General features: G+C 38.8%; 1 protein-coding gene across 10 annotated transcripts in view; it reads left to right on the top strand.

Annotated features, from left to right (window-relative positions):
- ESRP1 (epithelial splicing regulatory protein 1) overlaps nt 1-8,091 on the top strand; it is a 63,483-nt gene extending 55,392 nt beyond the window's left edge. For 5 of the 10 annotated variants that reach the window (XM_074316407.1, XM_074316409.1, XM_074316406.1 and 2 more), the window contains 2 exons: nt 271-380; nt 6,592-8,091. In XM_074316407.1, coding sequence (XP_074172508.1) covers nt 271-345 — 75 coding nt within the window. In that variant the 3' untranslated portion in view covers nt 346-380; nt 6,592-8,091. Of the gene's footprint in view, nt 1-270; nt 381-6,591 lie in introns of those variants that run through there. The other 5 variants (XR_012490666.1, XM_074316408.1, XM_074316411.1 and 2 more) reach the window with 2 other exon arrangements.
- Nucleotides 8,092-12,179: the final 4,088 nt, after the last annotated feature.

Here is a 12,179-nt window from a genome sequence, read left to right as displayed (position 1 = left end):
CTAGGGCTTGTTTTCCGGTTAGGTCTTATTTTCAGGGAAACACGGTATTTAATTTCTCTCCTGGAAGGGGTTTTTATGGTATTTAGACATGTTGAGAAATGAAGACTTGGGATTAACAGTCGTGCATATGGTTTGTACCACTGTTAACTTGTTTCCTATGGTCTAAATGTCCTATAATTCTGTTGGTAGATCTATTCAGTTGAAATACTAACCATCCATATTGTCAGTCTGTCCATCTTTTGATCCTATTTGTTTTAACTTGCATTTTAGTATGCAACCGAGGATGGATTTGTACACACAAATGACCAGGCCAGGACTCTACCCAAAGAATGGGTTTGTATTTAAGGGCCCCAGCAGTTAGACCATCCTCAAAAAAGCAGGTAAGGCTCTGTGGTATGAAAGTTAAATTATAAAGGGCCAAACAAATAGAGGCCAAGATTCTGAAAGTCTTTTTTAGGAGCCAGGTGAGAGGTTCCCTCTTTTCTTTAGTGTGATGTAAGAGTGTCAAACCCTGGAAGGAATGGAGACTACAGTTAAGGTTCTCATCTAAGTCGATAGTATCTAAGCAATATTTATGTTGTAAGTTATTTGGGATTCGGGGAAACTTCCATTTGGAAATTCATTTGCAGTATATCAGATGGTCCACAGGTTAGAAATTTTTTTTTAATTGAGGTAAAAATCACATTGCATAAAATTAATCATTTTAAAGTATACAATTTGGTGGTATTTCGTGCATTCACAAATTGTACAACCAACCATCTCTATGTAGTTCCAAAATATTATGTCCCGAAAAGAAAACCCCATCCCAATTAAGCAGTAGCTCCCTATTTTCCTCCCCCACATACCCTAGCAACTAATAATCTGCTTCCTATCTGTCTCTATGGATTTGCCTATTATGGATATTTCGTATAACTGGAATCATACAATATATGACCTTTTGGTATCTGGCTTCTTTCACTTCACATGTTTTAGAGGTTCATCCATGTTGTAGCATGTATCACTACTTCTTTCCTTTTTATGGCTGAATAATATTCCATTGTACAAATATAACACTTTTTATCCATTTATCCACTGATGGACCTTTGGGTTGTTTCTACCTTCTGGCTATTATGAATAGTGCTGATACTAGCATTTATGTATTTTTAAGTGTACAGTTCAGTGGCATTAAGTACATTCACATTGTTACACAGTCGTCACCACTGTCTAGCTTCAGAACTTTTTCATCTTCTCAGACTTTGTTTACATTAAACAATAGGTCCCCATTGCCCTCGTCCCTGAGCCCCTGGCAACTACCATTCTTCGTACTTTTTCTATGAATTTGAGTATTCTAGGTACCTCATAAATGGAATGACACAATTTTTGTCCTTTCATGACTGGCTTCTCACTTAATGTAATGTTTTTAAGGTTCATCTGGGTATACTTTAAATGTGCTCTGTTTAAATGATTGCAAGGTTTTGGTCGCACGGCTTTTTCCTCTTCTACAACAAAATCAAGAAGGAAGGAACCCTTATAAAGGTTCTTTGATATTAGTTTTTTTTTCCTTTCTATTAATTCATAATCTTTCTTAAAGGACACTTGCATTCTGGGTGAGGCTCCTCAAGAGATGGAGTTGTAGGTACATGTTCAGGAATTGGTATGGCTTATTTGCTCATTTTTTTATTACTGGGTTTGCTGAAATTGGTTTGCTGGCATGTCATTTTCTAATTCTGTCAACATTTTTGTGGCTGAGGACCCTGTGGGATTCAACTATATGGATTCTAATTAGGAACAGGGTTGCCAATACAATGTTGCCCCTGAGAAATCACAATTGGGGTCTTATCCTCTTATTCTGAAGTTGTAGAAACTCCAGTTCTGGGTTGATAGTGATGATTCTCTGCCATTTTCAGTGATTTCAAGATATCTTGGTACTGCCAGAGATGCCCAGATACTTTGCAGTGGGAGTGGGGTATTTTCTAGTCTAGTTCACAGTGGTGAAAATACATTCTTCTAGCCTGTTGATATTCTTTTTGGTCCATACTTTGTCTTTCCAAATATTCTTTATTCAAGCCCTTAATGCTGTCTATAAATTTGGTAAGCATACTGTCTATTGTAAAATGAGTATATTGAATAAGAAATGACTAGAAATAGAACCTTTTGATATTGTATTAGAAATGTCCTAAGTTGACTATAACCATTACTCAATACCTCTAAGTCTATCTTCTGTTTATATATTTGGGGTATTGTAGAATAACAAATTGGGTGCTTTGTTAAAATCCAGATATTTGCATTTTCTTATTCTATTAATGGACTAATCTGCCTTTATACTGAAAATTTTTAGAAACTCACACAAAGTATATACTGTGTGAAATACTTGGTATAAGTTATCTCAACAACCCTGGGAGGTAAGAATCATAAAAGTATTATGTGCTCATTGTAAAGAACTGGGATCATGTAGACAGGTACAAAGAAACACTAATAATCTCACCACCCAGAAATAACCACAATGAATATTTTCATTCAGCTTCTTTTTTGGATGCCCGCATGCAATTTTAGACCTTAGTTCTTTCTCTTTAACCATATATTATGATTATATATTTACATATTTCTCTCCTCATCCATATCAATATTAAATTTATCATCACAAGTCATCTTTTATACCAATAGAGTGGCTGATATATCTACAGTCTCATTTGAGTCTCAACACACCCCTGTGAGGTATTAGGGCAGGTTCTGATGGCTCCATTTGACAGATGAGGAAATTAAACCCAGAGAGGTTAGACACCTTTCACAGAGTCATATAGCTAATGACCAAGCTGACCAAAAGAACTTCTGGCTTTAGGCTTGGTGCTCTTTTCCATAGACTAAATATAAGCATGGTAGAAGAAGTGCCTATAGTGAGCTGAATGGTGGCCCCAGATATGTCTATATCCTAATCTCTTGGAACCTATGACTATTACCTTATATGACAAAAGATATAAATTTAAAATCTTGAGAGGAGGAGCTTATCCTGGATTATCTAGGGATGGGGTCCCCTAAATGAAATTATAATTGAGAGGCACAGGGAGATCAGACAGACATGTGGAAGAGGAGGCAATGTGACCAGGGAGGCAGAGTTTCGAGTGATGTGGCCACAAGCCAAGGAATACCTACAACCACCAGAAGCTGGAAGAGGCAAAAAAACAGATTGTGTCCTAAAGTGTCTGGAGAGTGTGTAGCCTGGCTAACACGTTGATTTCTGACTTCTGGCCTACAGAATTGTGAGAGAATAAATTTGTATTGTTTTAAGCCACCAAATGTGGTCATTTTTTACAGCAGCCACAGAAAATTAATAGTGTTCTAAAAATTTATTGACAGAATGATGTCACTGCTGGTTATAGGATCAGATAAAGCTAGCTAAAGTCCATCGCAAGATTTAGTAAAGAAGTCACACTGTTCTGTCTTTTCTTGTAGCTTTGTCCCCTCAACCCAGTCAATATTTGTTGAGTACCCCCAAGAACTATTATAGATAAATACCTCTTATTTGTTATAAAATACCCTCAAGGACATCTCAAAAGCCAGTGAAGATACCCAAGGGGCCTTCCAGGGAAGGAGGTTTGATAGCTAACTAGAAAATTGCCTCTTCACATGGCCAGATTGGTGTTGCTCCTCCTACCCCCAAACTCACTGGAAGCTTCAAGTGTCATATTCCTAAATTCTCAGTGGGGCAGACTCAGCTCCTAAATGTAAATGTCAACAAGTGCTTGTATATAAGTATATTTTATGTACATAGGGAGATGACAATTCTTTAGAGGTGATGTTTCCCTGCTCAGTAAAACAGGCATAAATTCACTTCTATGTATGACTTCATTTTTTTTTTATTGGTGAGAATGAGGTAGATTAAAGCATGTAAACAAATTTTATAGACTATTCAGTTCTTTACAAATACAAATAACTTATTACAGTAATCATAGGGGCAATGATTTTAACTATTGTCTACATTCCAGATACTCAAATTTCACCAGTGTTTCCATTGATGTCTTTTCTATTGCAGGATACCATCTAGGATTCCACGTTGCATTTAGTTAACCTGTCTCCTTAGTGTCACCTGGTCTGTGTTAGTTTCTCAGTCTTTCCATGTTTTTTAGTGATCTTGACAATTTTGAGGTATACTGCTTTTATTTCTCACATTTCTGGTGTCTGTGAAGTCTAAAATGAAGTGTTAGTAGTTTCCTTTGCCTTTTGTGAAAACTTTTGTCTGTGCTGGGTATTTTTGGAGGCTCATGTAATATGCTAACCCTGGTATTGTCCCAACAGTTAAGTTTTATGCAAAAATATAACATGTAGCTCTCATTTGGAGAGTATTTTTTAAACCTAGCCTCTTAAATGTATAGTTTGGATTACGTACTTGGTAGACTGAAAATGATTGCTGTCTTTTGTAATATAATTGATTTGGGTGTGAGAGGAGGATAACATAGTGACAATATTTAGTTTCTGGCCAGAATATTTTAGACAAGATTTCTCTCTCTTCCTCTTCCTACTAGTATTTATAATAGTGGGCAAGAACAGCTAAATAAATATTGACTCATGATTTAAGTGACAAAGGAAAAGGCTATCAAACACACTTTGTTTGATGAATGAATCTGAGTTAATGGATTTTATCTTTCGTTTCTCTATCCTACCAAAGAACTCTCACAAATGACTTACACTTTTTAGAAAAGAGATGTCAAAATTACTATAAGGAAATAAAATATTACAACTAGTCAGAATTTCAGGCTTTTGAAGGGATTTATGTTTATTCCAAAGGACATAACACGAGTTGGTGAAATCCAGATATCTTAAAAGACTTCTTTGTACACAGTACTTTTAATGACAATTGAGTGCAAAATAAAACATGTTTTAAGACATCTTACTGGAAAGGAAAGAGATTCATGAATGTTTGCAGTTGTAATTTCAAAATTGTCTTTGCATATCAGTGTTTGTTTTTCTGCAGCTAAAAGACAATAAGAATCATTTTCTCCTTAAAAATCTGAGCTTTTCCTTTATTATTTTTATTTATTAGTTTTGCTAGCTGCTAGGAGTCTGTGGTTTCATTGCTAAACACAAAAATTACATTGGATACCACTGGGATTACAAAACAAATCTGTGCAGGTTAAATTTTTAAAAATTTTTTTAGCCTTTTTCACATTTTCATGGAACGTGAAGGTATACTTTTCAGTATTTACAATGGTGATGTTTCCCTCGAGAATAATAATAATAATAATATGGGCTGGGAATGTGGGAGGTGGACTTCATTGACTCTGGTAACTGAGGCTGGGTCCAAGGGCTCACTCGCAGCCAAATTCTCTCCATGAGGTACCCCCAGCACTTCTGGCATACACCTTGTCATGTCAAGTTCAGAAGCAAGCCAGCAATTGAGTTTCACTGGCCTGGCTTAAGTACATCTCTGATACCTCTATGGCCAGGAACTTGTAGGGCTCTAATTGGCTATGTCTGGGTCACTTGTTGGGCTCAGTGGTAAAGTTACCACTTCAAGTGCTTGAAATCATGTGAGGGGGCAGTTATTTAAGGAAAATTCAGGTGATGTTGCCAAAAGAAGGGTAAAATAGATATAGGACATCTATATCTGTTGGGTCATTGGTAGAGATTCTTATCTGTATTTAGTATTGAAGAAGCTTTGAACACGTAGTATTTAACACTGAGAGCTAAATTATGGTCACTTTGTAAAACCACATTTTAAGAATGAATTCTTCAAATAAACTGTATTTCACTATTTTTAAAATACCTGGTTCTAAGTCTGTACCAATTTTAAGATCTGTTATTAAAGCAAATCTAATCTTGACCACAGTTTCAAACTGGCCACATGAATAGGACAGAACTGAAGAGCTATTTATTGTTTTTCATTTACATGTAGAAGTATGCAGTGTTTTCAGTTTAAAGTTTTTGTATAGTGTTTAAGTGCAGTAGCATAGAGGAACCTGCGTTCAGTTTCTGAATCTGCCAATTAGTGGCTTAATAGTTCTGTGCCTCAGTTATCTCATCTATAAAATGGGGGGAACCATGATAACCTAATAGGGTAGTTGTGAGGATGAAATAAATTAATCCACATGAACATTGCTAATCAACTATTCACTAGCATGTGGAGCCCATGTTTGCTACAATGTCATGCCTCAGTGCTTATTGATTCAGACATTTTTGTTGGAAATTATTTGAAATTTCTTATACTAGAATTTAATTTTAAAATTTGTCTTAATGGTTTTTTTATTTTAATAGTATTAAATGTCTAATATCAGAAGAATGCTATGATAACTTGGGGACCCAGTCTAAGAAATGAATAAAATAGTCTCTCCACAGAGCAGCTCAGTCAGGTGGGGAGGTGGAAACATACATATTATTCTGTATATGATAATACAAAGGGTGGAAAATTGTGGAAATGCAAATTATCACAGAATCTTCATTTGCGAACACTGTACTCCCCCAAAATTTGCTGTGTAAATGCCACTATGTGTAAAATTTAAATTTTGACTACCTTAAGCATTTTTGAGACCTTTTAGAATTTAAAATCATTTATTTTTTATGGATACTAAGAATTGAAAAATTTAGAGACTAATATTTCATTTTATTCATTTTTTTCAGTGTATGAAAGATGTATGGTGATCCTGAAACCTTCAGACATAAGACAACTTCTAGCAACTTCCGAGAAAGTTTGTCTATACTCAGGCTGCAGTATTTTCAGCAAACATGATTGGACAGGGGGCTTGTGCCCTATCTTTTGGTGGAGTGGAAAATTTGAGCCAGTGAAGCCAAATCCTTAAAGCAAGCCCCATGCCTGGCTCCTTACTGATTGCAAACAGGCGTTTAAAATGTGAATTGGAAATCAAATGTCTCCATTACTTCCAGCCAACGTGGCATCACAGGTGTTAGGTTTTTAAGTCTTGGGGAAAAAATACTCCACTTCTGTCGACCATCTCCACCTGGAGCTCTGTTATGGAAGCTTCATTTTTTGTGTGTTCCCACTGTTCTCTCTCCATCTCCCTGCCTTCTGCATAATCATGCCCTCTTACTAAGTAATTCAAGAAAAAGTTCTTGGAGTACTTAAATCATAAATATAAGAAATAAAATTAATATTTGCTCAGTCTCTTGGCCATCCAGTGAAAACGATTTTTAAAACACCTTGGGATAAATTACAAGAAATAGTACACCCACTGCAATACATACATAGTTAAAAGTTGGATCTTTTTTTTCAGCAGGTACCAGCTGTAAATAAAAATGAACTAGGGGCCAAAATGCAAAACCAAAAATGAAGCAGCTATGTGTAGTTAGTAAATTCTAGTTTGATTGTAACTGAATATTCTGGCTTCATATGTATTGTTTTATATTGTACTTTCCCCATTGATGACAGTTTGGACTTGAATAAGAGAAATTCCATAGTTTTTAATATCACAAAAATGAGAATATTTGAACAGTGTATTCTAGAAAGCAGTGTACCACTAACAAATAAATGCTTGTATATATTAAGATAGCCTTAAACCTTTTCTCTAATGCCTTAACTGTCAAGTAATTGAAACTTTTTAAAGCATAGAATTATAGTCAGCGTGCTAGACTGAGGTAAACACGGATGCAGTTGGAGCAGGTGCTGATGCCGTCAGTGTTTAGCACTATGTGTTTAGCTGTGTTTATGCTACAAAAGTGCAATATTAGACACTAGCTAGCAAGTACTGCTGCTTCACGTAACTCCAAACAGGAAAACAGGATTTGATTAACTCAGTGCATGTTTCTTTAAGTTACTTATATTGTCCTTTGCTTGGATGCAATGCCATGCAGAATTATGTGGCTGCTGTTTTTATTTACTTTGCATTACTTTGAATAACACCTTGGAGAACCGAACATCCCCTCTTCAGCTGACCAGCAATGGCCCTTTAACTGCAGTAGGAAAAAAATAAAAAACAAAAACCATTTTGTGTGAAAATTGGTGATAACTGGCACTTAAGATCAGAAAAAAGTTCTTTATACTTGATGCCTTAAGATGCTGTCTGCCCAAAGCTCTGAAAGACTTTCAGATAGGCAGTAATATTTACAGTACTGAGTTTTTGTAGAATTGTTACATTTGAAAATAAAACTCACCTGTTTAATCTCGATGTTTGCATTCTTTTTTGTTATTAGAAGAGCTATAATAATGGTGGAGGAGCATGGGTAAGCCATCTTTTCCTGAGGTGGTGAGGTTTTTCCCTAAGTTTACCATAAGTATTTTGTAAAAGCTATCAATGGTAAATGCATTCCAGATACAGTTCAAACAAGGATATGGTTATCCTTAGAGCATTAATCAATGAAACTGTGATACTTTTAATGGGCAGTCAGACATATTAACATTTGGTCTTGGCATCATATTACTGGAGCTCTGTTTGACAACTTGAAAACCTATTTAAGCCACGTAAAACTAAGATCTAGGACTTTAGTGTTTCTGAATTCCACAGACTCTTTTCCCCCCTAATTACTCTGTCCTTGATGCTCAGTTCTCCAATATTCTCTAATCCAAATTCTACCCATTTGTTAGGACCACAGCTAAGTCTTGACTGACTTACCATTTCAGAACTATATACATTGTCACTCACTGTCACTTAACATATATAATCTTGTTATAGAGCTCAAGTGTGTCAATTCTGAATGTTGTAACCACAAAGACGGGCGATATATACTTGCATTTCTTGTTTATCTAGCATATTTCTGTTCACTCAGTTTGCCCATGTTAAGCATTCACTGATTGAAGTTCAGTTCACCTGGGAAAGTTTTTCAGTCCCAGTCTATGTCATTTACAAAAATGATTTGTACTTCAACTTTGGGTCTGTGCCATCATCTGCAAGGAGGTGGCAGAGACCTCTAGACAAGCTGAGCTTCTGACCCATGTTCCTCTTTTCTTTGATGTCTCTGGCAGGCATTTAATGTAGCCCAGGCTCTTCCCTGCCTTCACCAAAAACAAAATTGCCTGGGCTAAACTGGTTTTCCTATTTAGCTCCCTGAAAGTGCCTTGTGTAGCTGCTCTTCTCATGGCAGAAAAGAAAACCAGGCAGTAAGGGTGATAGGGAAGGAAGAGAGAATGGGAGTAAAGAGGACTGGAACATATAAAAGACCTTCAAGATCAATCTCTTAGGTATTGTAGTTGATTACACAATTTCTGTTCTTGCTTTCTCCAGCTCTGAAAACAATTTTTCTTTAACATACACAAAAGTAGATGGAATAATGAATACCATGTACTCTATCAGTTTCAACAGTTACGAATCCCAGGCCAATCGTGCTTCTTTTCCCCACTGTTGTATTATTTTAAAGCAAGTTCTTTGGGTCAAGTTTAAAATTGAGCCCCTGTAGGAGGCGATGCTCTTAATGAGAAGAGTAAAAGAATAGGACTGAACTGGTGGAATATTGTTTATGGATGTCTTCGGTTTAAGGTTAAATCAATACAACTGCTTTAATCCATTCTCTGGTCCATGCGCTAATATGAAGAAATACGGACTAGACAGAAGATGATCTAAACTTTGAGGACCACAAGGATACAAGGATAAAATTAGGGAGTAAGAGCCCTGAGTTCCGTAGGGAGAAAATTGTTTTTCTACATTTTTGCTGCCTCCTTTCTGTTGAGATCTTGAAGGCCAAGTTCCCAAGGTGTGGACCTACTAGGGAAAAAAGGTTCACAAGCAAACTACGTGACTTCCCCCTTGCTTAGACCTATATCAAAGGGCAAATGTCCTTATTTCAGTATAGATTAGTGCAATTCCTAAAAGTGGAAGATGGAAGGATATTTGGGACCAAGCTGGTTGTCGTGCGGGAGACCCTGTTCACTGCGCCATTTGTCATGCGGGGCGGCCTGTGGGGTCTCTGCTCCCGCTCCCCACACAAGAACGCAGGATATGGTGAGGCCAAAAAGGAACACCCACGGAGCCATAGGTAGGGGAGTCATACCACTATGGTCTCACTGGAGGCTGGGTTCACTGGACGTGCGACTTGCTGTCCATTTTTCTGCCAACCGACCGATGACTCTCCTCCACTCTCCTCGACTCTCCTCCGTAGCCGCAGCAGTTATAGTAGTGGCCAATTGGCTAACTGGCCAAAGCTGACGGGCAACCAGCCTCAGCTGACGGCCATCTACTACCCGAGCCAGCACCCTTCCACGTGAGGCCGAGAGCCTGCAAACTACTTTCTGGGGCTCTGTCCCCAAACTGGTAATCATTATCTTGGAAGCTATAACAAAACTGAGAACATAATAAGCCCAACAATAATAAGCATTTTGTTGGTTAAATGAATTTTCACAACCTATTACAGTAGGTACTACTAATTATTTTATAGACTAGGAAACTGAACTGTAGGTTAATAAAACCTGCTCACAGTTGCATAGAAAGTAAATGAAGGGATCTGGAAGATAAAGATTTGAAAACTGGTTAATGTGATTAATATTCTCATAGTTGCTCCTTTATCTGTTCTGCCTCTTTTCCTAGCATTGCCTAAATATAGTTAATTGTTTATAGTGTCACACAGTAGGGCTTCATAGTGTTCCTTTGGTCTGCCTTTTTACTTTATTGCCAGCATGCCATTACTTCAGCAGCTGAATTATTTAGTAGCTGCATATGTTGCTGTTCTAAAAGCGAATGTTGATAAATGGGTGTGGGGACAGCCAGGAGTGCAATTTCCAGGCTCTAGGCCTCAAGTGGAAAGGTGCTGGCACAGGTAGTAAATGGCCATCAACGGTGATTGGATGGCCATCAGCTGTGGCTAGTTGGCCATCAGCTGTAACCAGTGAGTCACTGGCCACAATGTAACTGCTGTGGCTACGCTAGCAGCAAATGGGGGCTATCAAGAAGATGGTGGCTGAGTTAGTAAAAGCGGATTGCAGTTAGCACAGCGGATTGCAGCTAGCAAGTGAGGTTGGTTTGCAGAGAGAAGTGGATGGCAGGTTGCGGATCATGTGGCTCCTGCTTCCTGTGTCTCCAACCCAGCCGCCAGCGAGAATATACTGGTATGACTCCCCTATCTATGGCTCCGTGGGTGTTCCTTTTTGGCCTCACCCTGTCCTGCGTTCTTCTGTGGGGAGCGGGAGCTGAGACCCTGCATGATACCCTGCATGACAATGGGTAACAAAGCTGCTATTACTCAAATTTGAGCCAGTGTTTTATAAATAAAACCCATTTGATAGAGTTAAACACTAAAAAGCACATTTTTAAAAATGTGGAATTCTCAGCGTGTTTTGAGTCTCAGCCTCCTTTGTGAGTCATCCTTCCATACCTGACTGTCATGCGGGAGACCCTGCTTGCTGCGCCATTTGTCGTGCACGGAGGCCTTCTCGCCGCGCCATCTTTCAGGCGGGGCAGCCTGCGGGGTCTCTGCTCCCGCTCCCCACACAAGAACGCAGGATATGGTGAGGCCGAAAAGGAACACCCACGGAGCCATAGTTAGGGGAGTCATACCACTATGGTCTCACTGGAGGCTGGGCCCACCGGACGCCGACCTGCCGTCCGCTTTCCGCCAACCGACCGACCGATGACTCTCCTCCACTCTCTCCTCTCTGTTCCTCTCTCTCTGCTCTCCTCTTCCGCTCTCTTCGGCTCTGCTCGGCTCTGCTCGGCTCCTCGGCAATCCTTGGCAATCCTTCGTAGCCGCAGCAGTTATACCAGCGGCCAATCGGCTAACCGGCCACAGCCGACGGCCAATCAGCCACAGCCGACAGCCATTCACCACCCGAGCCAGCACCCTTCCACGTGAGGCTGAGAGCCTGTAAACTACTCTCTGGGGCTCTGTCCCCACACTGACAGTGTTGCTCATGGTTCCTTCCTCAGCTGCCTTTTCCATCTATTCATTCTCTGGGCAAACTCATTCATTTACTTCCACACTCTGCAGACCTATGTACATTTATAGCCAACAGTGTAACAGATATTTCCATTTGGACTTCTCCCCAGGCACTTCAAAGTCAACATACTTAAAATAGAATTTACCTTCCTGTGTCTAAAACCCTGCTGTTCCTTGCATTCTCGTTACTTCAGGAACCAGCACCATATACCATCAAGTCTTAAAATTAGAAACTCATGCTTAGTTTACTCTCCTCACCATCCTAGTCACCAGCATCTCATCAGTTTTTTGCCTCAATATTGGACTCCTTGAATCAAGTTCTGCTTTCCTCTATTCCTAGAATGCTTATTTTAAAAGAACAGTCTTAACTTAAAAACACAGACCTCATTACA

The sequence above is a fragment of the Rhinolophus sinicus genome, linkage group LG12, assembly GCF_036562045.2.
Source record: "Rhinolophus sinicus isolate RSC01 linkage group LG12, ASM3656204v1, whole genome shotgun sequence".
Taxonomy (NCBI): Eukaryota; Metazoa; Chordata; class Mammalia; order Chiroptera; family Rhinolophidae; genus Rhinolophus; species Rhinolophus sinicus.
This window is presented reverse-complemented; position numbering and strand designations above follow the sequence as displayed.